The following is a 27,518-nucleotide window of genomic DNA, read 5'->3' as shown; positions in this document are numbered from 1 at the left end:
CTTTTTCTTTCCTGTTTGTAAATTTCAACTGGATGTGTCCTATACTGTTTCATAATAATATAATGCTGGTGCAAAATACATCAATGATAATACTCTGGGCATGTCTAGGAAAAAAAAAATGAGATGGAGAAAAACCAAGATGAATGGTAGGTATGCCTTAAAGATCAACAGGACTTTGCTAGTCCTCAGGGAAGGTGATTCCAAATATACTTTTCCACTGCAAGCATAAGGACGTGTTGGAACTGTGGTCTATAACCAAAGGGTTTATAGGAACGTGTTATAGATTTCACCATTTCATGCTCTCCACTCTCCTGGAGCTACATTCTAGCCACAAACCTGGATTTTCTTCTTGTTCATAAATGAATTCTAACTAAGCCGTCCCAGCCTAATTAGACTAGATGTGAAGTATTAATTTATGTGCTACTTAGTTAAAAAAAAATGCTTACCTGCTTGCTTCTAGTGCAGAGGTTTCTTTAGAACTTTGTGAATTTAAGATTTTTTCAATCTTTTCAACTGATCAAATAACTTGTATAAGCCTCAACACACACATCTATAAAAATAAAAATTAAGCAAACAAAAAACGTCACCATCTTTACTCTTAATCATCTTTATTTCCCATGCTAAATGCAGGAAAATATAAGCCCAAAAGTTAACTTCAAATATATAGGGCATGCTATATTTTGAATATTTCTATGAAACACAGAATTCTCAAGAATTCAAATCTTAGTTCTAGAATAAGCATACTTCCATATTCTATTGCAAGTTTATAGAGAAAAAAAAAAAAAAACCCGACTTTGCTTTCTCATATTCTATACTCTTATTTCTTCTTTTCCCCATCCTGAATCTTTCTATGGGCATTTCTTTCCTATTTTTTTAAAAAAGATTTGTTTATTTGAGAGAGAGAGAAACTGCATGTGCACATGCAGGGGAGGGGCAGAGGGAGAGAGAGAATCGCGAGCAGACATCCTGCTGAGCACAGAGCTCAATGCAGGGCTCAATCTCATGACCCTGAGATCATGACCTGAGCCAAAATCAAGAGTCGGACGTTTAACCAACTGAGCCACCAGGCACCCCTCCATTTGTTTTCTTATGGCCCTTTATTCATGTTTTAACTTTGGCTTCCGATCATACTGACCCTCTCAGTTTACATGTGCATATACCTATATACCCAAGCACCAAATCATTAAAGACCTTTTACACTACAAATATTATCAAAGAGGTTGAGGAACATTATGAAAACTCTCATCCTAAAAGAACAAAAAATACAAAGTCATCCATTCAATAAATAGTTACTGAACACCGCTGGGAGCTCGACATTCATTCCGACGGGGGGTGGGGGAGGAGGGGGGACACGAGAAAATAAAGCAAGAAATACACCCTGCTCTCATAAAGCTTACTGTTTTGTCTGGAAGCGCATGACAAGCATTCTTTGGATAAAAGCTGTGAGGAGATCCAGAGGCGAATTAAACAGAAGGTCCCTCAAACAGGCTTTCTCCCCACTGAGATTTTAACAAATATGCTAATAATACACATAGAAAACATTGTACAGAGCAGCAGGCGAGAGTCAGAAGCCCAGACTCCCAATGCCCGCTGTGCCCCTACATCGGGGCACATGATCATGAATGACATCGGGGACACTTGAAACTGGAGATAGCACTAAGGGGCACACTCCCGGGGTGAGCCCTCAGATGTACAGAGCCGTTGCCTGTCTCACACACCTGAAACTAAGCCAACACCGCATGCTAACTACTGGGAATCGAAAAAATTAAAGTGAACACCAGAACATAAAGAACACAGGATCAGAAAATAACAACAAACCTATGGCAGAATCCTGAGTTTGCTTTGGAAAGCCCACTTCTCCCCTAGTCTCTAATATAGGCCTATTTTCTTTACAGGGCCGCTGACAATTTATACAGTCGTTACCTGTCAAGCGCTGCACCGACAACAGTTATCACTGTTTCTTGTTCTGGAAAAAGTGGGTGATCTTGAGATCGTGTGGGTACCTCTAAAATTCTGTCTTATTATTTCAGGTAGATAACGTGACATAATGCATAAAATGCACATGCGTGAGAGCTTTGAAAAAAAGCTGAATAGTGCTGACAAGTTCGCGAAGACAAGAGGAGAAGGCTTCAACTGGCATGCAGCATAAGAAATCTACTGGAGGGTATGTTTTTCTTCCTTATGTCCTCTTGTTTACACATTCGTTCATCTACTGCCCGAATTCCTTAACTGACAGATGACCTGAGACTCTTTAAAAGAATAATAAAGAAAACGTATTACAGACATTGTTTTGTCACATTATCAAGTTCCTACATCTCATTCAATTCCACAGAACTTAATACCTGTGCACCAGTACTATGCAGATATTGACAAAAAAAAAAAAAAAGATATACCAGACACAGTTACTGTTGAGGGAACTCATTATCTGGGGGCATAATGACACGAAGGCAGGGTCGCATGGCCAGAAGAAGAATGACACATATACAGTGAAAGTTATGGGGATGAGGGGGCATAGAATGGAGAACAGATAATATGAAGCAAAGTACAGGAGAGTCAGGAAATGCGACGGGGCTCGAATCGGACACTGAAAGCCATGTGTACACAGCTGCCGAGATGGGGAGGGAATGGGGAGCAGATATAAGTGCAGACACACTCAGGGGCAGGGGCAGACAGGCACACAGCCATGTGCACTGCAGGCTTCCTTCTGGAGAGAAGCAGAAATAGGAATGGAGGGCCAACTTCACTGAGATGAGGTCTTTAGATTCTGCATATTTTGGAGAACGGGAGAATGTCAAAGCGCTGATGCATGATGATGAAATGTGGGTATGGAAATACCAGGAATCAAGAATGAAGAACAGAAGACCAGAAAAAGGCAGAGCGCAGAGGTAGAGAAACATGTCCAGAAGCTAATGAATAAAGAGATAATTAGGAATTAGGGCCAAAATAAAGGTTAACAGAAACAACTAGAATGAAGTAGGCATATCACAAAAATTCCACAGGAAGGTGAATTAATTCACTCCATCAACATTATGAAACACCTCCTGGACGTCAGTATTGTGGCAGCCCACAGGGATACAATGAAGACAGATATAGTCGTATCCCTCAGTGGTCTGAGAATCTCACAGAACAGCTTCAGAGATGGGACCAGAAAGGCAGGTCAGGCCTGTGGCTGAGCAGGACCAAAGTGGCCATAAAGACAGGCCATGGAAAAGGGAGGGGATACGGTGATGGCAGGGGGTGAGGCGGGAAGGGAGCCTGTTTGAGTAGAGCAAATCTGCCTCCGGGGAGAGGGTTCGAGAGAAGAGTGGGAGGCCAAAGGAAGGCTAGGCTTGGGAAACAACACCACTATGAGGCCCTGGGAGGAAGAGGCACACCAAGGAGGCAGTGGGAGAGCCCCTCAGCGTCTGGTGTGGAATCCAACAGCAGACCACGAAAATCCCTTCCATTCCAAGGAAAAGTACCTTTAACAAGATTTTGTAAAATTCAAATGAGACATAAACCATGGAAAGTATTGGCTACCTCAAGGCACAACTCAAGATTTTTACCTCTTTCACGAACTCTTTCCTGCCTGCCCCTCCCCTAGGCTTCTCAGCACTGATATTTCCGTTACTCTGCATTTTTCTTGGTTCTAACCATGTATTGTGTCTTCCCTTAAATTATGGTCTCCTTATATTCTCTCTAGGATGCAGGCACTGTCTTAGGGGAGGGATGCACGAGGCCACTCAAGCTAGAGGAGACACACAAGGAAGGATGGTGTCGTTTATGACAAGTTTACGACAGGGCATCAGAACGGACAGAGGCCGGAAGTCAGGGCACCAGACACAGACGGGGGGGGGGGGGAGACAGGGCAGCACAGATTTCTGTTAGAAGTGATGCCACAACTCCTCCTCCACTGTTCACCCAGGTGGAGTTCCTATTCCCAATGGCTTAGAGGTGGGGAGTCCCATTCCCACAACAGAGATTTTTCTGAGAGAACATGCAAATGTAACATTTATTAAGTATTACATTTTATTTATATTATCCTTCAGTTCCATTAGGGATTACACAGTTTTTGTAGATCAGCCCAGGAACCTAACCACATGTAGATTACGTGGGGGGGGGGGATATTTACAAGATTACAAACTGTTAAAATACAAGTCATTCGTAAGTTAGAAACCACTTACATATGACCAAAGTGGCATTAATACGTTGAATTTGGAAATACGCTTCTTCTCCCCTGACATTTTAAGGTTGTCTACTCTGAGAATATGTCTTCTTCAAATCGAACATTTTTTTTAGGTTTTTAGCATATGCAAAAACAAGATCATTTACAACTCTTCTGAAGGTGAATATTATAATCATGAACCGTTAAAATACAACCACCAGTACCACCAAACTAACAGATGAATAGAATTCTTAGAGAAAAGCCGACGAGGACAACAGGCATCACAGCAGACTGTTTTCATTAATTTGGGACTTACCAGAACTTCTCGTAACTGTCCCAAAGGCACAGAAAGTTGATTGAGGGCTTTGTCCATGCCAACCTAAAGCAAAACCAGGTTGGCACAAACACATCACGATAAGGAGTAATAATGACGTATCTATTTAACAATCAAAGCAGTACCAGATTTAAATTATTTTTTTTGGCCCAACCGTATTTTGCTATATAACTAGCTAAACAACAGAAGTGTTATTTGGCCATTAATGTTCTTCATAGAATATGAAAAAAATCTGTTGAAATACATGAAACTATAAAAATAAGGGAAGTCATGAGAAACGAAAGTTTCCTTAAGAACAATTTGCCTTTAGATGACATTTTAAATGAATGTGAAAAATTTTCACAGAAGGTGATGATACTCAGCCAGCTGATGTGAAAGTCTGACGGGCTACGTTTCTCTTAAACATTATTATAAGCCTTGAGAAAAATAGAAATTAAACAGAAGTAAAATTTTCTAGGTTTTTAATCCTATTGGGATATTTATCTTAGTGGTATATTTCCCAAAAGCAAATGTGCATCATTAATTTTAATGCTTCTTGAAATTCCCACGGAGCTGCAACTTTCTGTGCTTCTCTGGACAAACAGATTTAAAACAAAATGAAGCATCAACAAGGAGACTTTTCTGCCAAGTAACAAAATCCAACATTTCTAAACGGCTTTTACAAACAATTGATAAGCTCACTGCAAATCATTCTTATATTGTTATAAAACCAAACTTTTAAAATATCAATATTGGCCAATGTTCCCTCAACCTAGCTCTGGCTAACATATACCTGGGAGTAAATTAAACATTGCAAGAGTGGTGGACATTTGCTCCTACAAATTAGTCTAAATCAAGGAAGACTTCAGGGTAATCACTTAGCAACTAATAAAACAACCCCTTGGGTATTATCATCCTTTACTTTTCACTGTTGACTAATGAATTTGAAACATAATCTAACTAGAGCAACCTTAAATGAATAAAAACTAAAACAAACAAAAAAATGTATTCCAAAAAGTTTAGTTCTTTTATTAATGAAATTGGTAATTTCTTCAAGTTTCTGGTGGGGTTGGTGGGGTAATCAACTGAAAGGTTTCTAAAAACTCTGCCCTTTTAATAAATATGAAGGAGAGAGAAAGTGTGTGTGTGTGTGTGTGTGTGTGTGTGTGTGTGTGTGTGTAGGACTTGTGAATTTCAGGTTTACCAAGTTTGTGGAAAGGTTGACAAAATCTGCATAATCCTTGTTGATGAGCTCCACCATGGCTATTTTAAGAAGTTTATAGTAGAGTTCCAGATCTCCTCTTAGTTCCTCCAGCTGGACATGCTTCCTATAGTCAGACACAAAGTGATCGACGTCAAAATCTTCCTGAAAATCAAACCAGAAAGAAAAAAATGATTGCAATGATACCACATTTTACATAGAAAAATAAGATCAGAGAAAGAATAAGAGGACGTTTACTGCAGGGGAACACACACAGGGACATCAGGGGGTCTGCTCACTTCCTAAGATTATGGGAAAGGGGGCCCCTCACCAAGACCATTCTCTCCTGTTGCCTAACTCTACAGGTATTTTATTTCTTTTAATTATACATTTCAAAGAGGCTCTTCTTAAAATAGAAACAGCTTTTTCTTCTTAATTTTAAAAGTAACAAATGTTCACTGTCAAACTTTCAACCAACCAAGAAATACTTATGTAAGAGAGAAAAAAAAATCATCCACTCTCTAATGCTCTGCAGTTAAGCACTGTTAATGTTTATTTTTCTTCACTATTTAGCACAGCGATTCACATTCTTCCAGACTTTGTTTTGGTCTTTCCCTTTACTTTTTTTTTTTTAAGATTTTATTTATTTGAGAGAGAGAGACTGAGAGAACAAGTGGGAGAAGGGGCAGAGGGAGAAGCCGGCTCTCTGCTGAGCTGGGAGCCTGATGCCAGGGTTCATTCCAAGACCCTGAAATCAAGACCTCAACCGAAGGCAGACGCTTAACTGACTGAGCCACCCAGGTGCCCTAGTCTTTCTCTTTAAAACATAAATTACTTTTGGGGTGCCTGGCTGGTTCAGTGGGTTAAGGCCTCTGTCTTTAGCTCAGGTCATGATCCCAGGGTTATGGGTTCAAACCCCGCATTGGGCTTTCTACTCAGCAGGGAGCCTGCTTCCCTGTCTCTCTCTCTGCCTGCCTCTCTGCCTACTTGTGATCTCTGACAAATAAGTAAATAATTTAAAAAAAAATAAATATCAATTACTTTTTAAAGAAACTGACATATAATGGACACATGTTAGTTTCAGGCGTACAACATAAAAATTCCATATTTTTATCTGTTGTGAAATGATCACCCTAAGACTAGTTAACATCCATCACCAAACATACACATTTTTTTCTTGTGCTAAGAACTCTTAAGCTTTAGCAACTTTAAATATATAATAATATAGGGCACCTGGGTAGCTCAGTGAGTTAAGGCCTCTGCCTTTGGCTCAGGTCATGATTCCAGGGTCCTGGGATCGAGCCCCACATCAGGTTCTCTCCTCAGCAGGGAGCCTGTTTCCTCCTCTCTCTCTGCCTGCCTCTCTTCCTACTTGTGATCTCTGTCAAATAAATAAATAAAATCTTAAAATATACATATACATATATATATATATATATATATATATATATATATATAATATACTATGCAGCCATCAAAAGAAATGAAATCTTGCCATGTGCAGTGATGTGGATGGAACTAGAGAGTATGCTGAGTGAAATAATCAGAGAAAGATAATTATCAGACCATCTCCCTGATATGAGGAATTTGAGAGGCACAGTGGGAGGTGTGGGGGTAGGGAAGGAAAAAAAATGAAACAAGATTGGATTGGGAGGGGGGCACCTGGGTGGCTCAGTGGGTTAAAGCCTCTGCCTTTGGCTCAGGTCATGATCCCAGGGTCCTGGGATGGAGCCCCACATCAGGCTCTCTGCTCAGCGGGGAGCCTGCTTCCTCCTCTCTCTCTGCCTGCCTCTATGCCTACTTGTGATCTCTGTCTGTCCAATAAATAAATAAAATCTTTAAAAAAAAAGATTGGATTGGGAGGGAGACAAACCATAAGAGACTCTTAATCTCACAAAACAAACTGAGGGTTGCTGGGGGGAGGGGTGTAGGGAGAGCGTGGTGGGGTTGTGGACATTGGGGAAGGTATGTACTATGGTGAGTGCTGGGAAGTGTGTAAGCCTGACAATCCACAGACCTGTAACCCTGGGGCTAATAATACATATTTCTAATAAAAAATAATAAAATAAATATACAATAATACACAGTATTATTTACTACAGTCACTATGATGTACATTACATCCCCAGGGCTTATATTATTAACTGGAAGTTTATACCACTGGACCCTTCATCTATTTCCTCCACAACCTCGCCTCTGGCAACCACCAATCTGTTCTCTATGACTTCATTTTGTTTTGTTTTTTAGATTCCACATGTGAGGGAGATCATACAGTATTTCTCTTTCTCTGTCTGACTTATTTCACTCAGCACAATATCCTCAAGGTCCATCCATGGTGTTGCAAATGGCAAGACTTCCTTCTTTTTATGGTTGAGTAATATTCCATCGTATACACACACATTTTCTTTATCCATTCACCCCGTTGGTGGACACTTTAGTTATTTCCAAGTCTTGGTTGTTGTAAATACTGTGATACTCACTACTGTGAGTGTGAGTCTTGCTGGCCGCTAGAGCCAGGTGATCTAGAGGTATACCCTGGGTAGCAACTGCAAACCTCGGGGCATCATACGAGCATTCAAGCTCCTTTCCAGGAGATACCAGAAAGCAGAAGCGAGGCAGAGGGACAGCGCAAAGATGGTACCCATCAGCTCCATCTTTGGAGAATACCTTACTAGGCTCCTAGATCCATGTTAAATGAGATGCCTGCCCCTCAGGGCTTTAAGATAAGCAAATGGGCCTCTTTCACAGAAATCTGAACGCATTTCAGTCTGCTGCTTCTGTGCTGAGTTCCAGGGTGGGTCAGTCTACTCGCGCGACTGCTTTAAGAACTCTTTCTCAGTTTGCTATAGCCTTGTGGGTCTCATGGGTGCAAGCTCTGATGGCTTTCAAAGCTGGATGTTTTGGAGTCTTGTCTCTGAGATGTACATCTTGAAAGTTGGGGTGCCAGAAGTGGGGCTCAAAGCCTTTACTCCTCAGGGAGAAGCCTGGGGTTGTGAGTACCCTCTCAATTCCAGGTCGCTGTACCAGGGGTGGGGTTTATGGCAAGAGTGATTCTTAATTCAACATAGGTTTTTTTCCTTACTCACCTAATGTGTAGGAGTCACTCAGCTAGTTGTAGGGTTTTTTCCACAGGAAATTTTTCCATATGGAGCTATAGATTCAGTGTGTATTTCATAGAAGAGATGAGTTCAAGATCCTCCTATGCCACCATCTTGAATGGAAACCCCAGACCTTCTCTATGTATGTGTGTAAACATACACACACACACAAATATTCATGCTCTTCTAAACTATTTCCCATCTACGGGCACCTGGGTGGCTCAGTGGGTTAAGCCTCTGCCTTCGGCTCAGGTCATATCTCAGGGCCCTGAGATTAAGCCTCACATCAGGCTCTCTGCTCCGCCGGGAGCCTACTTTTCCCCTACTTTTCCCCCTCTCTCTGCCTGACCTCTCTCTCTCTCTGTCAAATAAATAAATAAAATCTTAAAAAAAATTAAAAAATAAAAAATAAAAAACCATTCTATTAAAAAAAATTTCCCATCTAAAAATATAACTTGAATGTCTTTACGTAAAACACATACATTTCTATTAATATTTTATGTGCATGCTGAGTGTCCCATTGAACAGATGTTCCAAATCTTTCATAACCTATTTCCAAGTATTGGTCTCACAGGATTAGCTATCCTGTGTTTCCCCTTTACAATACTGTGATACCCCGGTAGGCTTATATGCTTAGAGGCAATAAATTACTATCTACTTCCCCTGTGACTCTGCTACTCCATGACCTGTTTAGTCAGCAAGAATCAAATGTGATGATTCCCAAACTAGTTAAGGACACCTACACTTACTTCGTAATTATATAGCTTCATTAAACACTATGTAAACCAACAAAATATGACTGCAAAAAAAAATCACTATTCTTTTGAAAACTAACAGAGCTATTTTGGAAAGATTTGATACAAAGAAATCAATAAGAAAATTTTTGCTAAGTTAGGTATGGGTGAGATGACCACGTACCAGGCAGGAAGGGAGTGATCACAGGATTCTCACTCAATTCAGTTAAAGAAACTGAAACTGAATGCAAAAAAAGACAACATAGAAAGCTTTTTTAAAAAAGATTCTTTTTATTTATTTGAGACACAGACAGACAGTATGAGCAGGGAAAGGGGCAATGGGAGAAGGAGATTCCCTGCTGAACAGGGAGCCCAATGCGGGACTCTATCCCAGGACCCTGAGGTCATGACCTGAACCGAAGGTAGATGCCTAACCTATTAAGCGACCCAAGTGCTGTGATAACTCAGAAATCTAATCTGCAGGCCAGTTTCCAAAGAAAAGATCTGGCACTGTTTCAATGGAGAATAAATGTACATATATTTTTTCCAAATAAAATGCTAAAAACTGTATATACCATTCCCTAAGAGTACTTGTTTAAACTGACTTTCTTAGTTAATCAACCAAAGACTGACCCTGCTAGTGTCAGAGAGAAGGACTTCATACCAAACCGTAATTTCACAGTCATCTACAGAAAGCCACCTGCTTCTTACACTGGTGACCAAATTAGCCTGGACCTTTCTCTCCTGAGACCATCTCAGACCTTACATCATAGTTAGGTAGTACATCACGGAAGGGGGTCTTGGTTCATAATCCTGGCCATCCTACTCACCAACTGTATACCTTTAGGTCGATCACTTTCCCTGCCTCAGTTACACATTGTTGAAGTTCTTGAACTTCATGATGGCATTCTAAATTGTATAACTGGGGTGCCTATGTGGCTCAGTTGGTTAAGCATCTGCCTTTGGCTCAGGTCATGATCCCAGTCTCTTGGGTTTGAGTTCCACATCAGGCGCTCTGCTGAGCAAGGAGCCTGCTTCTCCCTCTGTCCCTTCCTCCTGCTCCCGCACTCTCTCACTCTCAAATAAAATCTTAAATAAATAAATAAATAAATAAATCATATAACTTAACCTCAGTGAACAAATGCTATTAGGTAATATTAGTACTCAACTCACCATTTATGCATTTGTTCTCAGATAAACAAAAGTTGCATAACACATGACTAAATAACTCAGAACATCTGTGAATACTGGGTTAGGCAGCGTTTGCTGTGAAAAGCAAACCCAAACTCACAGTGCCATAATAGAGACCCATTTCACTTAACCAAGAATGGTTTTACTACTTTAGGAATGGTTTTACTTTATAGTGTAGATTTCCCAAGTATTCAAAAAGAAAGTATTTACAACCCATACATTTATGGTCAACTGATTTTTCACAAGGATGCCAAGACCATTTAATGGGGGGAAAAACAGTCTTTTTGAGTGCCTACTACTGGGACAAATGAATATCTACATGCAAAAGGATGAACTTGGAACAGCAACGTCACACATACACAAAAATATAACTCAAAATGGATCAAAGATTTAAATGTAAGAGTAAAAACTGTAACACTCAGAGAAAACAGGTGAAAATCTGTATGACTTGGGATCGGGCAAAGCTTTTTTAGACATGATACACAAAGCAATAAGAAATATTAGATAAGCTGAACTTGATCAAAATAAAAACTTTCGTGTGTCAAAGGACACTACGGAGAACGTGAAAAGACAACCCACAGAATGGGAGAGAGTATCTGCAAATCATTTGTCTGACAAGGACCTAATAACCAGAATATGCAAATATACTCTTAGAACCCAACAACAAAAAGACAAATAACCTAATTTAAAAACAAGCCAAAGACTTTTGAATAGACATTTCTCCAAAGATGATACACAGACGGTCAAGAGCACATGTCGGGATGTTCGACATCCTTAGTCATTGGGGAAATGCGAATCAAAAGCACATGCAGATGCCACGTCACACCCACTAGGACAACTATGGTAAAATAAGAAAAAGAAAAGGAAAAAAAAAAGAAGAAGAAAAGTGCTGGCAAGAAGGCGGAGAAGCTGGAAACCTCCTGTATTGTCGGTGAGAATGTAAAATAGTGTGGCTAAGGCAGCAAACAGCTCGGTAGCTCCTCAAGAAGTTACACACGTACAATTACCCAGCAGTTCTATGTCTAGGGGTATGACACCGACAGAACTGACAACAGATGTTCCTGCCACAAACTGTACATGAATGGGCACAGCAGCGCTGCTCGTAACAGCCAAATGAGTATATACCCAACGTCCATCAACTGATGAATGGATACATAAAATGTGGAAGAGCCTCTTACACAACCATAAAAAGGAATAAACTGTTACATGCTACAACACGAGTGAAGTCTGAAAACATTCTACTCTCAGGTTAAAGGAAGCCAGACACAAAAGGTCACGTGTTATACAATTCCACTGATAGGAGATGTTCCAGAAAAGGCAAATCCATAAAAACAGAAAGTAGATTCATGATTGCCAGGGAATAAGGGGAGGGGAGAATTGGAACCAAGAGGTTTATTTTTCGGGTGATGGAAGCATTCTGGAATTAGACAGAAGTGACGTATGTACCATATACACAGTAAATATACTAAAAACCAGAGAAGAGTACACTTTCAAATGGCAACTATTATGCTTTGTGAATTATATTTTGATGAAAAATGAAACAACTTAAATATCAACAAGTTAAATGCTAGAATACATTAAAAAAAATCCAAAGTAACACTAATCACAGGAACAATGGAGTAGCTACATGAATTTCAGACAAAGCAGATTTCAGAGAAGGAAAATTATCAGGCATAAAGAGCAGCATTACATAATGATAAAGAAATCGACTGACCAAGAAGACACAATTATCCTTAACGTATGTGTGCCTGATCAACACAGGTGAGACACAACCTAACAGAACTGCAGGGAGAAATAAACAATTGCATTATCACAGCTGGTGACTTCAACACTTCTCCATCAGTAATGGGCCGATCCAGCAGCAGGGCAACAAGGATATGACAGATGTGGACATTCAGTCCAGACATGGCACACTCAACACCACCATCAATTACCGTACAACAGACGTACACAGACAATTTCGCCCAGTAATAGTGCAACACACATTCTTCTTAAGCTCATATGGAACACTCATCAAGACAGAATAATTCTGGGCCACAAAAGACAACAAATTTTTAAAAATAAAAATTATACCAAGTATGTTCTCAGACCACAATGGAATTAAAAATCAGTAACAGAAGATAGCTGAAGAAGTCCAAAATACATGGAGATTAAATGACACACTTCTAAATGACAGGAGACCAGTCTCAACAAAATACAATGTAGCAAAATGTGTGGAATGCTGCTTAAAGGGAAAATATAGTACTGAATGCAAATATTAGAAAAAAAAAGATTAAAGACAATAATCTAAGCTTCCATTTTAGGCAACAACAACAAAATCAAATCTAAAGTAAGAAGGGGCTCCTGGGTGGTTCAGTTGGTTAATCATCTGCCTTTGGCTCAGGACATGGTCCTAGGGTCCTGGGACAGAGCCCTGCATCAGAGCTTCCTGCTCAGGGAGGCTGCTTCTCCCTCTCCCATTCCTCCTGCCTTTATTCCCTCTCTCACTGACTCTCTCTGTGTCAAAAAGAATCATAAAAAAACCCTAAAGGAAGTAGAAAAAAATAAAAATTAGAGCAGAAATCAATGTAATTAAAACCAGGAATTTTTTTTTTAATCAATAAACCCCAAGTCTGTTTCTTTGAAAACATCAATAAAACAGATACACCCTTAGCCAGGCAAACAAAGAAAAAAAGGTAGAAGACATAAATTACTAATATCAGATGAAAGAAGGGAGGGCTACTGCTAACAATCCCAATCACTGTAAATTCAACCAAACATTTATGGAATACTACACAATTCTCTAAAATCTCTTCCAGAAAGTAAAACTACAAGGAATACTTCCTAAATCATTCTAGGAGATCATTATTACCCTGACACCAAAACCAATACTACAAGAAAAGAAACTACAAACTAGTATCTCTCATGAACACAGACACAAAATCTTCAACAAAAATTAGCAAATAAAAGCAAACACTATATTAAAAAATTATACACCAGGATCATGTAGGATTTATTCCAGGAATGCAACATTAGAAAATGTTCAACATTAGAAAATCAATGTGATCCATCATATCAACAGAAAAAAAAATCACATGATCATATCAATGAAGGGAGGAAAGAAAACATTTAACAAAATCCACACCTCTTCATTATTAACCCTCAGGAAACTAGGAATAGGAGGACTTCCTCAACTTGATAAAGAATGTCTCCAAAAATCCACAGCTAACATGATATTAATACTGAGAAAATAGAAGACAGGGAATCAAGGCAAGGATGTCCATCCTACTACTAGTATTCAATACTATACTGGAAGGCAAAACTAATGAAATAAGGTAAGAAAAGGAAACAAAAGGTATACAACCTGGGAAAGAATAAAACTTTGTTCACAGATGACATGACTGTCTACAGAAAATACAAAGACTTCACACCCCACACCCACACCCTCCTGAAACTAGTCAAGTGATTATAGCAAGACTGCACGATACACAGTTAAAATACAGAAGTCAATTGCTTTCCAATGATGTATCAGACAAAGGGCCAGTATTCAAAATTTATAAAGAATTTATCAAACTCAACATCCAAAAAACAAAAAAAATCCAGTCAAGAAATGGACAGAAGACATGAATATACCAAAGAAAACATCCAAATGGCCAACAGACACATTAAAAAGGGCTCCACATCACTCAGCATCAGGGAAATACAAATCAAAACCACAATGAGGGCTCCTGGGTGGCTCAGTGCGTTGAGCCGCTGCCTTCGGCTCAGGTCATGATCTCAGGGTCCTGGGGTCGAGTCCCGCATTGGGCTCTCTGCTCAGCAGGGAGCCTGCTTCCCCTCTCTCTCTGTCTGCCTCTCCATCTACTTGTGATTTCTCTCTATCAAATAAATAAATAAAATCTTGAAAAAAAAAAAAACCCACAATGAGACACCACCTTACATCAGTCAAAATGGCTAAAATTAACAAGTCAAGAAACAACAGATGTTGGCGAGGATGTGGAGAAATGGGAATCCTCCTACACTGTTGGTGGGAATGCAACTCTGGAAAACAGTATGGAGGCTCCTCTAAAAGTTAAAAATGTAACAACCCAACGACTTAGCAATTGCCCTATTAGATGTTTATCCAAAGTACACAAAGTTATTTGAAGGGCCAAAAGCACCCCAATGTTTATAGTCAAACTATTGAAAGAGCCCAGATGTCCATCAACAGATGAATGGATAAAGAAGATGTGGTGTACACACACACACACACACACACACACACATTACTCAGCCATCAAAAAGAACAAAATCTTGCCATTTGCAAGGAAATGGATGGAACTAGAGGAAGACAAATACCATATAGTTTCAGTCACATGTGGAACTTAAGAAACAACAGATGAATACAGGAGAAGGGAAGGAAAAATAGAAACAGACAGGGAGGCAAATCACAAGAGACTTAACTACAGGAAACAAACTGAGGGTTACTGGAGAGGGGAACATTGGGGTAACTGGGTGAGGGGTATTAAGGAGGGCACTTGTTGGGATGAGCTCTGGGTGTTGTATGCAACCAATGAATCACGAAATTCTAACCATGAAACTAAAAGTACACTATATGTTAACGAGATTGAATTTTAATTAAACAATTTAAAAAGTCAATTGTTTTCGTATATACCAGCAATGTACAAGTGGAATTTGAAGTTAAAACACAAGACCATTTACATTAGCATACCAAAAAAAATTAATACTTAGGTGCAAATCTAACGAAATATGCACAAGATCTATATGAGAAAAAGTATAAAATTCTGATGAAAGATAACAAGCAAGGTAAGATGTGAAGTGGAAAGAAAGTCCATAATCTTGGGTAAGAACACTCAATACTGTTAAGAGGTCTGTTCTTCCCAAAATGATCGACAGACTCAATGCAATACCAATCAAAATGCCAGGAAGTTATTCTGTGGATACCAACATGTTGACTCTAAAATTTGGATGGAAAACTGGAAAACCAAGAGTCCCAGAGTAGTCAACAAAATATTAAAGAGCGGGGAAAAAAAGGAAATTGAGGATTGCCACCACCCAATCTCAAGACTTACTATTAAAGCTATAGTGATTAAGACAGAAGATGCCTGGCAAAAGAGACAGGTGCTTGGAACAGAATGGAGAGCCCAGAAAAACATCCACACACACAGGCAAAGGCAACTCAATGGCAAGGACAGTCTTCAACAAATGGAACCGAACAATGGCACATTGATAAGAAAAAACAAACAAATGAAAAGAATAAAAACAAACTTTTCACACCTTTCACAAAACCTAAACGTAAAATGCAAAACTTCTTAAAGATGACAGAAGAAAAAATGTAGGGATCCTTGGATTTGGCAATAACTTTTCAGATATAAAACCAAAAGCATGATCTACGAAAGAAAAAAAATTGATGAGAGGGACTTTGTTAAAATTAAACTTCTCCGTAAAAGACACTGTTAAGAGAATGAAAAGACGGGACGCCTGGGTGGCTCAGTTGGTTAAGCAGCTGCCTTCGGCTCAGGTCATGATCCCAACATCCTGGGATCGAGTCCCACATCGGGATCCTTGCTCCGCAGGGAGCCCGCTTCTCCCTCTGATTCTGCCTTCCACTCTGTCTGCCTGTGCTCGCTCTCACTCGCTCTCTCTTTGACAAATAAATAAAATCTTAAAAAAAAAAAAAAAACGAGAGAGAGAGAGAATGAAAAGACCAGTCACAGAGTAGAGAAAATATCTGCAAAACACATCCATGGTAAAGGACTTAAAATAAGAAATATAATATAAAGATGTCTTAGTAGCAACAAGAAATCAAACCTAATTTAAAAATGTGAAAAGAGCGGTGGCTGGGAAACCCAGTCAGTTAAGCATCTGCCTTTAGCTCAGGTCGTGGGACTGAACCCCACACTGGGCCCCCGGCTCAGCGAGGAGCCTGCTTTTTTCCCTCTCCCGCTGCCTGCTGCGACCTCTCCATGTGCTTGTGCTGTTAATAAATAAATAGAATCTTTAAAAAAGAAAAAAATAGGATCTGAAAAGATGCTCAACTTTGTATGTCATTAAGAAATTGCAAATTTAAACAAGGTACTATTATGTATCACGTAGAATATAAAAAATCCAAAGCACTAGTAATACCAAATGCTAGCAAGGATGTGGGACAACCAAACTCTCATTCACTGTTTGGTCAGAATGCAAAATGGGAGGCACTGTGTGAGACAGCTTGGCAGTTTCTCACAGAACTACACACATTCTCACTGTAAGATCAGTAATTGTGCTCCTTTGTATTTACCCCAAAGAGCTTAAAACTAGTGTCCACACAAAAACCTGCACACGGATGTTTACAGCAGCTTTATTCTCTGAAGTGCCAAAACTTGGAAGCAATCCAAATCTCCTTCAGTAGGTGAACAGGTACACTGTGCCACACCCACACAATGGATTATTCGACAATTAAAAGATGAATTATTAAGCCACAAGACTTCGAAGAACCTTAAATGCATATTGCTAAGTGAAAGACCAGTCTCAAAGGCTAAATACTATATGATTCCAACTCTATGAAATTCTGGAAAAGGTAAAAATTAACCAACATTTTTATTTTTATTTATTTTTTAGGTCATCTCTATACCCAATGTGGTGGCTAGAACTCACAACCCCGAGATCAAGAGTCAGATGCCCTAGCAACTAAGCCAGCCAGGTGCCTCTGAAAAGGTAAAACTCTAGACAGTAAAAAGATCTCGGGCTGAGGGGTGAGGGAGGAGGGTGCAGAGAGAGGAGAAGAAACAAATAGATGAGGTACAGGGGTTTTCAAGGCAATGAAACTAGGCTGTAAGATACCAACAGTAGGTAAATAACATTATACATTTGTCAAAACCCACAGAACTATAGAAAGAGGAGTGAACCTTAATGTAAACCATGGATTTTAATTAATACTGTATCAATGCTGGTGGTTTATCAGTTGTAACACATGTACCACAACAATGTAATACATTAATAATAGGAGATAGTGTAGTTAGAAGAAAAATATCTTCTCTTTGTACTCAGGGGTATTTCCTATATGAACCCAGTTAAAGTACAAATCCCCCAAAAGGCCAGAAGTTGGGAGATCACAAGAGGTGTTGGAACACAGGAAAATAAAAGAGCAAACCAGACAAGCTGCAGGTAATTAAGAACCATTAACCATAAGAGAAGCAGTGACATCACTCAAAATTAAAACCAAGTAGAGTTTAAAAGTTTAGCTACTTTACTAACTAGCTGCAATCAGGGATGGCAAACAAAGACTAATTCAAAGTAACCTGGGAATTAATCATTTAAAACTTACCAATAATCTGAAATTAGTAGCTTTAATGCTATGAAAATTACATGGAATGTGGAAAGATTGAAGTTCTCTAAGCTGCCAAGAAGTAAAACACTCCTTCCCAGATACATGGACTTATAAAATCACTATATACTATCTCCACGAGAAGCAGAATCCCCCAGAACCATCACTCTGTAATGATGAGAAGTACTAAGAGGGCATATGAAATTTATGAGCTCTGCCCTGAAACATGTCCCATTTCAGGGAGACAAAAAACCAAAATAGTTAAGCACTAATCTGCACACTACATAGGGGTTGAAAGACATAGAAAGTTTGTGTGAGCTCACGTATGTGTGTATTTCCAACCATTCTTGAAAACAATGGACAACAGAGATGAATAAATGTCCCTGTATATCCCATAAATATTCCTCAAATATTGATCATGCAACTCCAGCTCTGCTCTAAGACCTGGGGACACAGACATGAAAAGAAAAGACAAGGTCTCTGCTTTTAAGGAGCAGATATTCTAATGCAGAAATGAGAAAATAAATATGTAAACAAACATTATATTAATGAACAGTGATCAAATAGTGATTAATGAATAGTGATCACAGCTAAAAAGAAATCAGGACACAGTAAAGGTCTGAGTGACAAATGGAATGTATTTAAACTTGGATGAACCAGGAAATATAGAACAATGAGTTGAGATCCAAATGACACAAAGGAGCTACCCACAGGAAGTGTTGGAAGAGTGTTCCCGCCCAAGGTATCAGCATGTATACAAAAATGTCCTTGGAGCTCTTCCCTCCAGCCCCTGCTCTCAAATCTCTGCCCCAGCTAGGTGGGGACATAATCTAGGACTTGTGTCTCCCAAAACTCATTCTAAATGTTTGTTCAGTGACTAAATTATTCAAGCTTGAGAAATTAAAAACATATGCTAACAAGATCTTCCCACCATCTACAGAGAGATCATCTTAAAAGCATCATGAAATAGTAACACTGAAATTCTAAAAAACTTCTGTTCTAACATTTTAATCAATTTTATATCAAACTCCTTTGTTGAATTTATATACCCATTTGACATATTTATGAAGAGACAAAAAAAAAAAAAACCCTACATTCCGTAAATGTATTTATCCATCTAACAAATATTTGAGTACCTAATTACACTCTGTTCCAGCTGATTTCTTCTCTTTATCTCTTTTTTCCCCTCAATTTAACACCAATCATAATCTATGTAGGCTTTTAGTTCGCTTTTCAAAATTAATTTCTTGAGCTATTTAAAGGAATTATCCAGTGCTAGAGTTCTCAACATTGGTCACACATTAGAATCACTTAAGGAACTTTTTTTTTTTAAGATTTTATTTATTTGACACAGAGAGAGAGATCACAAGTAGGCAGAGAGGGAGGGAATAATGCTCCATGCTGAGCAGAGTGTCCCATGCAGGGCTCGATCCCAGGACCCTGAGACCATGACCTGAGCTGAAGGCAGAAGCTTAACTCTCTGAGCCACTAAAGCACCCACTCACCTGAGGAACTTAAAAACAAAAAGCCGAAAGGGCACCTGGCTCGTTCAGTCACTGGAGCGTGCAGGTCTTGATCTCAGGGTTGTGAGTTCAAGTCCCATGTTGGGTGTAGAGATTACTTAAAAAAAAAAAAAAAAAAGAAAAAGAAAAGAAAAAGCCCAAGCCCTAGTTTGTGATTAATTTGTTTAAATGTTTCAAGAAATTTGATGCTAAATGTTGTAAGACTATTTAAATAACAAAAATATATATTTACATAATACTTCTTGCTTTCAAATTTTGAACAAAGAACTTACTAATAATCAATAACTTAGTAGGCCAACATTTTATTTAAATAAGTTTTATGGTACTACAAAGAGTGAATCAGAAAATCAAAAGCAAGGAGAAATGGGCATGGTGTGAACATGGGGAAGCAAGAGAAAGCAAGCAAGTATGTGACCGGGAAGCAAATGCTTAGCTCTGAGATCCTTCTCTGAGAGAAGGACAGATTAAAACCTAAAAAGAAAGAAAAGAAGGATCCCATGCACTCAAGGAAAGAGAAGTCCCCCAACATCCCTCCTGCTTTTTCCAATATAAACACACAGCTGGGCCGACTTACCACATCCTGGTTGGTACCGACTTTATCAACTTTTCTATTTAGGCCAAACTTGACCGGTCAATGATGGACGGGCTGTGTGCCAAGTGTACCAGTTGTACAACTGACTGAGTAATGGCTGAAACTGAGAAACCGGGGTGAAAGTATCAAGAGGCTCTAAGGATTGCGAAAGAGCCAAGATTCAAACAATTACCACGTACACACAAGACAAACTATGCAGATGACTGCTCAGTATGGAAGTAATTCAGAGTGTTACACTGTGGCATCAGCTGACCCAGACCCAGAAGATTGCTGGAGTTCCGATCATGGACATCTCTAACCATATAGACGACACTGAGTGAATGCCAGATGATGACGGAGCCCCTCACTCCTATATCTTAATAGAGTTCCTCAGCTCTCCTTTACCAACTTTTCCTGTTGCCAGTTCATACAAGCAATTCTCCTTACCCAGTTCCTCTGTTCTGAGCTATGGCTAAAGACACTCACTTTTTTATGTTTTGAAACTGATTATCTTGTACCATTTTACTTTTTGTTGCATCTTTTTATAAATCAGATGACCGCTCACAAGACCAAAAAAAAAAAAAAAAAAAAAAAAGTAATGGAAAGGAAAGATCAAAAGGGAGGACAACAACAACAGAAAAAACAGTTCTTTTTTGCCGGGAACCCTTCTTACAAGTGCCAATCAGATAAACTTTATCTGATGTTACATCGTCACAACTCCTCTATCATCAGGGAAAGTAGTTCACATAAGAAAATTTCTCTATAAAATGAGTTGCAGGCTTATATTCCATATTTGGCTAATTAGAATTTCATTAAGATATCTGTCTCAAACTGATGTGGAAGAGAATGGAATCTTGTCATCAAGACGTGACATCGAACTAAGAACCCACAGGGTAAGGACTCAGCTCCTGTGATACGAAGACGGCTCCTGGGGATGGGCGACCCTGGGCAACAGTGGCTGACCTGCGGGCCTGCGGCTATCTGCTGTCTGTCACTCTTCCCTCTTCCTCCTCTGTCAGCTGCTATCCCCAGCCACCGTCAACAAAGTCCACCTCAAACAGCCATCACATCCCTCTGGTCCCGTTTACTGTAGCTAAGCTCCAGGCCAGGCATCCAGATCACCAGCCCTGTGGGAACTTCTTCTAAGGTAAGAGGTGGCCCTATTGGTAAAATGCAGGTGCCAAGGCATGCGGACATTGTGCCATCTTCTGCGCTATTCTTAATGTTCTGATTGTCCCACTTCCCTCAGTTCCCACCTGTGGCCTCTGGAAAGGAACATATTACAGTAGGATTTCCAAGGACTGATGTGTGGGGGTCAGGAGATCTGGCCTGTGATTGGCCCCAACTAGCTGTGTGGCTTTAAAGGAAGTCATCACACCTCAGGCCTCAGTTTCCTTATCTGCAAGCCAGGATGGACTAGAGTCTTTTCAGAGGAGCCGGCAAAGATCACATAGATAAGCACCACCTCATTATACTAACAAGCAAACAGAAGGCCGGAGGCGAGTGATTTGCCCCAAGTCAGACATAAGCAGGCAGAGAGCAGAGCCGAGGATGGGACCCACATCTGCAGGTCACAGCTAATCAGCCAGCACAGTACAAACAGATCTGAGCAGCTGCTCATTCTTCCCCTTTTCCGTTTTGTCCATCAGAATGCATGCTCCCTGCAAACAAGGACACACAGGACCTGCTTCCTGTCTCAAAATTCCCAGTTCACCCAATTAGAACAGGGAGGAGCCTCAAGGACTTATCCCCCCCACCCACACACACGGTTCTTTTACCTATGGAACATGAGGGTACATACATTCACCATCCAGAGGGCTCCTGCCTTTACTTCTCATGGAAAAGGTCATCATGTGCCTACCTGGGGTGCCAACGAAGCCACAGGTTCCAGAGAGGAACTGACACAGAGAAGTTCGAAGGAGGCAGACTGGCTCAGCGCAGAAACAAACTGTCTACCAAGGAAAACTACCCCATGGGGGACTGATTCTCTTTGAAATACGTTCGAGTGCGTGGGAAAATGGTTTTTCAAGAGCCGGTGGACTGACCAGTCACCTGGTACATACAAGATCACATCCGCATTCTGACAAGAGTGGCTAGCCTGCAGTGTAGACCAGGGGCCAGAAAGACAAGGAAGGCGCATGGAGACTGGGTGAGAAGCTTCTACGGTGTGATGGCAAGGGCGCACTGCAAAGGTATGAGAAGAGATGGAAAGAAGTATATGGGTTCAAGAGGTTTAGGAAGCGAAATCCACAGGACTTGGTGTGACAGACTAGATTTTGGAAAGGTGACAGAGTAGGAGTTGACTTCTGGTTTCCCGACTCCAGGCTAAACGGATGAAGTGTTTACCGAGAGAGGCAATAGAATAAGAAAGGTGGTTTTCAGTGGAGGAGGTGCTCATGAATTCCGTCTTGAACCTGATGAGTCTGAGGGGCCACAGACACATCCGAGAAGAAAGGTCAGCAAGTCCAATACACAGAACTGGTGCTCAGGAGGCGTGTGGGCCAGAGACAGGAATCTGCCTTACCTGCTGACAGGTGGTCATGAAGCTGCACAAAAGGTCATCTAGGGAAAGAAAGGAACACGTGGCTGAGCCCATAATTAGCATTCAGTGGCTACCAGGAGCATGACTTTGCACAGGAGACACATCAGAGAGGTAGAAGAAAGACAGGAAGCAATGCAGAGCATTTGGTCTACTGCGATGTCGAGTAAGGAGACAGAGAAAGGTCAGGTGCGCTGACTTAGAAACAGTTTTGGTAAGAACTCTTTAGTGGAATGACAGGGCCTGAAGGGTGGAAGGTGGGAAAGTCAAGTCAACCCCTGAGCACTGGCTGTGATGTGCGACACTGACAGGGCAATACGTAGAGGTGGGGCATTCAAGTGGGAAAGGATCAAACAGGAGCGCGTGATGGGAAGGAGTGCAGGGGAGAGGATCCTTGCAGGCTCCTGGAAGGGCAGGAGGGCATGGACTCTTAGCCAGAGTGGAGACTGAACCCGAGGAGGAAGGAGAGCCCCTCCCCGTACCAGGCGAGGAGGAGAAGGGGACAAATACAAGAATGGGATCATGATCAGCAGGATGGAGGAGGTCCCGTGGGATGGCTGCTAATTTTTCTGTACGACTGGAGATGAAGTCATATGTTGAGATGGAAGAGGAAGGCTACATGTGATGTCAATAGCACACCCATGTAAATGGTCTAATTTATCTGTTATGCCACTTTCTCCCCCTACTACCAATACCTTATGTCCTGCTCATCTATTAGTTGGCTGTCAACCCAAAGGATTTTCGTATTTCTAAGCCGACAAAGTATGATGTTGCCAGTGCCTCTGCCCCAGGTGACCCTTCCCCATCTGCCATTCCTGCACTTTGATCACCTACCTCTTTTGCATACCTTTCCCGTTCTATTTCTCATTAGATCTCATAAACATGACTTTTTTTTTAAAAGATTTTATTTATTTATTTGACAGAGAGAAATCACAAGTAGATGGAGAGGCAGGCAGAGAGAGAGAGAGAGAGAGAGGGAAGCAGGCTCCCTGCTGAGCAGAGAGCCCGATGCGGGACTCGATCCCAGGACCCTGAGATCATGACCTGAGCCGAAGGCAGCGGCTTAACCCACTGAGCCACCCAGGCGCCCCTAAACATGACTTTTTAAGTAGTCTCCTGCCACCAGTCAGCTCGAACTCAACAGATATGACCATGCAACTTCCTGCTGTAAACCTGACTGCAGCTCTACCGTGAAGACTGCATCAACGTGGACCCCTCAACGTATGCAGTGTCCAAGGTGCAACCCGCAGCCCCACCCCATCTCCCTTTCTACCATCCCAGTCTCATTCCAAAATGTGCCAAACAAGACACCTATGTAGAAATACAACCCCGACAGCAAGCTCTCCACTCATTTCTGCCTCGGAACTGTAACTTAACAAAACATCTCTCTGACGGAAACACAAATTGCAAATAACCTTTATCTCCAGCTCCCACATAGAAGATCAATACCACTTTACACAGAACAGCTGTTCCATGTATTTTTCTTCTATGTATGAAGGGGTCACGTTCATTAACACTACAAATTGTACATTATATTCAGAAATTTCAGAGCCTTGAAAGAATATGGAATTGCTGGCATTCTAGCCACTTTCCCAGTTTGCTCTCTCCCTACCTCTAAGTCCTACTTTAGAACTGCTATTTTGAGATTTCTATTTTCCGAAGCTGCTTTGACCAAAGGCATTCTGTCAGCTCAGAGTGAGAAAGACGGCGGGGCTAGGAAGTGTGAGAAAATGCTAGTGTTAGGCCCAAAGAAAGTCTGACGAAGTCCAAAGACAGACAAGCTAAAGAGACTTCTGTGCTTTGAGATTCTTTAAGTCTGTGTGTGTGCTTTTCTTCTTCCAATGACCTCTCTCCTCATCACGTGTCCTTCGTTAAAAAAAGGTTTCTGGATCAGAGAATTCACTCTGTGCTCTCCTTCAGACACTCCATTCAATTTACACCTTTTATTACAGTGGCTTAACATCACCATACAAGAACAAGAGTACAATATACCTTCATCTAGACATCCCTACATATTAAAAATGATATGGCCACACCGCAGAGGATCCAGACATAAGCACTTTTAAAACCAGAGTTTGGGAGATGTGATCTGAATGCAAGTATCAAAAAGGAACTAGCTGGTTAACCCAAAAAAGAAAAAAACATATTATGACTTGAAGCCATAAAAAAGTAAGAAATTCAAACTCTTTTCAGAATTCTAGGTACCTACAGAGCCAAAACTTTTTAACACTGAACCCAGCTACTAAATCCCAATCCTTAGAAATTAAACATATACGTTTTGATAGTTTAAGTACAGACCCAGAGGGATACAGAAAACAGATAAAGCTCCTCCTGGCTCTGATTCAAACCTTGGCACATTTTCAAGGCTATGTCTGATGAACCTTTCCTGTCAGTAAAGTCTTTTCAGTTTAAATTTCTATTCTGTAAGTTTATGTCCTACAGTTATCTGCTGCCAGCTTCAGGCTGACCTCACCAAGAGAAGTAGGGCAACTTTAGAAAAGGAGCTTGGTATGCTTTGTAGTACTGGACCAGAACCAGTAAGGACAGTACAGTCTTTCAGATTTCTCATTCCGGGAGCTTAAGACGAAAGTCAGGCATAAACGTTAGGTTAAGTGCCTTTTTGACCCGATTTCTGGTAAGTACGTGCGTTCAGAGATGTGTTCAACGCACAGTCGCTGAGCTTCTAGGCACAAGGCACTGGGAGACTTCTGTCAGGCCGGGGGAGCGGCGGTCTGACTGTGCCGCACGGTACCAGAGGCGGATCCTACGGGTCCGGGGCTTTTACGTTTAGCTCAAAACCACTTGCCCTGAACTTTCAGGCCTTTTCATTCAATGTGTACGATTTCACAGGAGTGCTTTCTTCAGGCTGCACCTAGCCCACCCGAGGCCAAGAGACTCACTGCGAAGTGCAGTGAGGTCCCGGCCGAGGACCCCTCCGGGGCGGGGACGGCCCAGGAAGCCCGCAGGAGAAGCCCGAGGAGAGGCCCCGGAGGGCCAAGGAGGGCAGGCCACACACGGCCCGGCTCCGGGGAGCAGAGACCAGGCGCGCACCTTCATGAACTCGTCCTTGTCGAAGCAGAGCGTGTCCAGCCCCTTGGGCAGGTTCATCCTACTTCTCTCCATCCCGCCGGCCGCCGCCTCTCAGCACCAACACTCCAGCGAGAAGGAAAGGTAGGAGGCTGCGCTCCCCAACGCTATGGGTGAAGCCACGGCGTTTCCACCTCACAGAAGGCACCGCTTCCTCCAACATGGCAGCGCCCTCGCCGCGGCCAATGAAAGAGGACGCCGCAGGCGCGCCTCCGCCTGCCTCCACCAAGAGAGGAGCCCGGACCGATGCCGCCGAGCCAGCAGGTGATCCAGCCCCGTGTGGCGGAGGGCGACACTACAACCCCGAGTACGTTTCTTTGGAACAGTCCTGTCGCCTGTGCGGCCGGGTGAGCGGGAGAGGGGAGGGCGGGGAGGGTCATGGGCGCTCCCTCCCCACCTCGCCGTTTCCCTCGGAAAACCGGCCTGCGAGCCTCTTCCAGGACCTTCTCCCGAGATTGTCCCGCGGGAAGCATAGCTGTGGCGGGATGCTGGCCCTTTACTTCTGCGGCCGGTTGTCCAGAGTGGGGGGCGCATCCCGGTGTCAGGCCTCCGGTCCCCCGGCGCCGCCGCTGCAGCCGCCTGGGCGCGGAGGCCTCTGTGGGAACCCGGCTTCCGCCCTTAGCCCCGGCACCCACCCGCGAGCGTGGCTTCTCCCCCGCTGAGCTTGGCTCCAGCGATCTGTAGGGAGGAAGGTGGTCAGCTGGCAGCCTCAGGTCGTCTGGGCAGCTCCCAGCTCCACTTCGGCTCAGCTGCGGGGCGGCCACAAGTTTGGGTTCTCAGAGCTCTTAAAGAATCACCTCGCTACCGGCAGACAAAACGTAGCCGACAAGTAGATGTGCGAGCATGTTTATGTCCAGTCCACTCTAGAATGGGCGGAATCGTGTGTTTGTGACTAGCGTTGGTTCGATCGCCACACCTGTCCCCAATTTCCGAGACCCCCTCCTCCTCCTGCCATCCACCCCATATTTATTTTGAGATTTTTCTTTCCTCTTCCCTTGCTCTTTCTCCCACTGTCCTCCCCTTTAGTGGGAATGTCATGGTCAAATGATGATTCATTTCTCTTTTTTTTTCTCCGTGAGACTCTGACAGCTCAAACCACAGATCTCACGCGCGCCCTTCAGGCTGCAGCTTAGCTGTAATAGCCCAGGCCTGGGCTGCCCCTCCCAATGCTGTGATCTCACAGAGATAGCACAAGCAGTCCTTAGAAAGGGGTGGGACACAGCAAGACAAGGGCTTAGAGTGAGTCTTGCATTCGAGTCACTCCAAACGGAAAACTGGTCACTTTTTTTTTTTAGGACGTGAGTACAGGGACGCCTGGGTGGCTCACTTGGTTAAGCAGCTGCCTTCTGCTCAGGTCATGATACCAGCGTCCTCGGATCGAGTCCCACATCGGGCTCCTTGCTCAGCAGGGAGCCTGTTTCTTCCTCTGCCTCTGCCTGCCATTCTGTCTGCCTGTGCTCGCTCTCTCCCCCTCTCTCTCTCTGATAAATAAATTAAAAAGAATCTTTAAAACGTGAGTACAGAATCTGAAACAATACATTCCCTAGCAGTGGGCCTGGCAAGGCCTTGTTGAGGAAAACGTTGCCAGTCAATATCCAGAGACTATGACAGGTAGGACGAGAGTTGGAATCTTATTTGGAGAATCAGAATAAATTGCCAGGGGAGCAACTATGAAAGTGCATTCTATGCCCTGTTGTGGTCATTTGGATATAGGGAATGAAAGCCTCATTATTTGGTCTTTGTTTGTTTACTCTTATTATGAAAATTCTCAAGCATACACCAAAGTGTGTAGAGCAGAAGGATCGCAGCCCTTCCCAGTACTTATCACTCGG

The 27,518-nt window shown here is 42.0% G+C and overlaps 1 protein-coding gene across 3 annotated transcripts; it reads right to left on the bottom strand.

Moving 5' to 3' along the window:
* Positions 1-1,619: 1,619 nt before the first annotated feature.
* On the bottom strand, positions 1,620-25,954 carry LOC131821737 (conserved oligomeric Golgi complex subunit 2-like). 3 transcript variants are annotated; one of them, XM_059158024.1, is made up of 4 exons: positions 25,651-25,949; positions 5,662-5,823; positions 4,461-4,523; positions 1,620-2,249 (listed from the first exon to the last, which is right to left on the bottom strand). In XM_059158024.1, exons 1-4 carry the CDS (start codon positions 25,720-25,722, stop codon positions 2,226-2,228), a joined length of 321 nt encoding a protein of 106 aa, XP_059014007.1. In that variant the 5' UTR covers positions 25,723-25,949; the 3' UTR covers positions 1,620-2,225. The 3 variants fall into 3 exon arrangements, with proteins under 3 accessions (XP_059014007.1, XP_059014008.1, XP_059014006.1); XM_059158025.1 differs by lacking the exon at positions 4,461-4,523 and having other exon boundaries at positions 25,651-25,946; XM_059158023.1 differs by lacking the exon at positions 1,620-2,249 and having other exon boundaries at positions 4,291-4,523; positions 25,651-25,954.
* Between the last annotated feature and the right edge of the window lie 1,564 nt (positions 25,955-27,518).

Source organism: Mustela lutreola, chromosome X (assembly GCF_030435805.1).
Source record: "Mustela lutreola isolate mMusLut2 chromosome X, mMusLut2.pri, whole genome shotgun sequence".
Taxonomy (NCBI): Eukaryota; Metazoa; Chordata; class Mammalia; order Carnivora; family Mustelidae; genus Mustela; species Mustela lutreola.
This window is presented reverse-complemented; position numbering and strand designations above follow the sequence as displayed.

Coding starts and splice junctions, on each gene's coding strand:
- LOC131821737 (XM_059158023.1), bottom strand. CDS start 25,722: ATGGAGAGAAGTAGGATGAACCTGCCCAAGGGGCTGGACACGCTCTGC. Junction 5,824..25,650: donor ACAAGGACGAGTTCATGAAG/GTGCGCGCCTGG, acceptor TTTGATTTTCAG/GAAGATTTTGACGTCGATCA. Junction 4,524..5,661: donor TCAACCTTTCCACAAACTTG/GTAAACCTGAAA, acceptor GTTTTGCTTTAG/GTTGGCATGGACAAAGCCCT.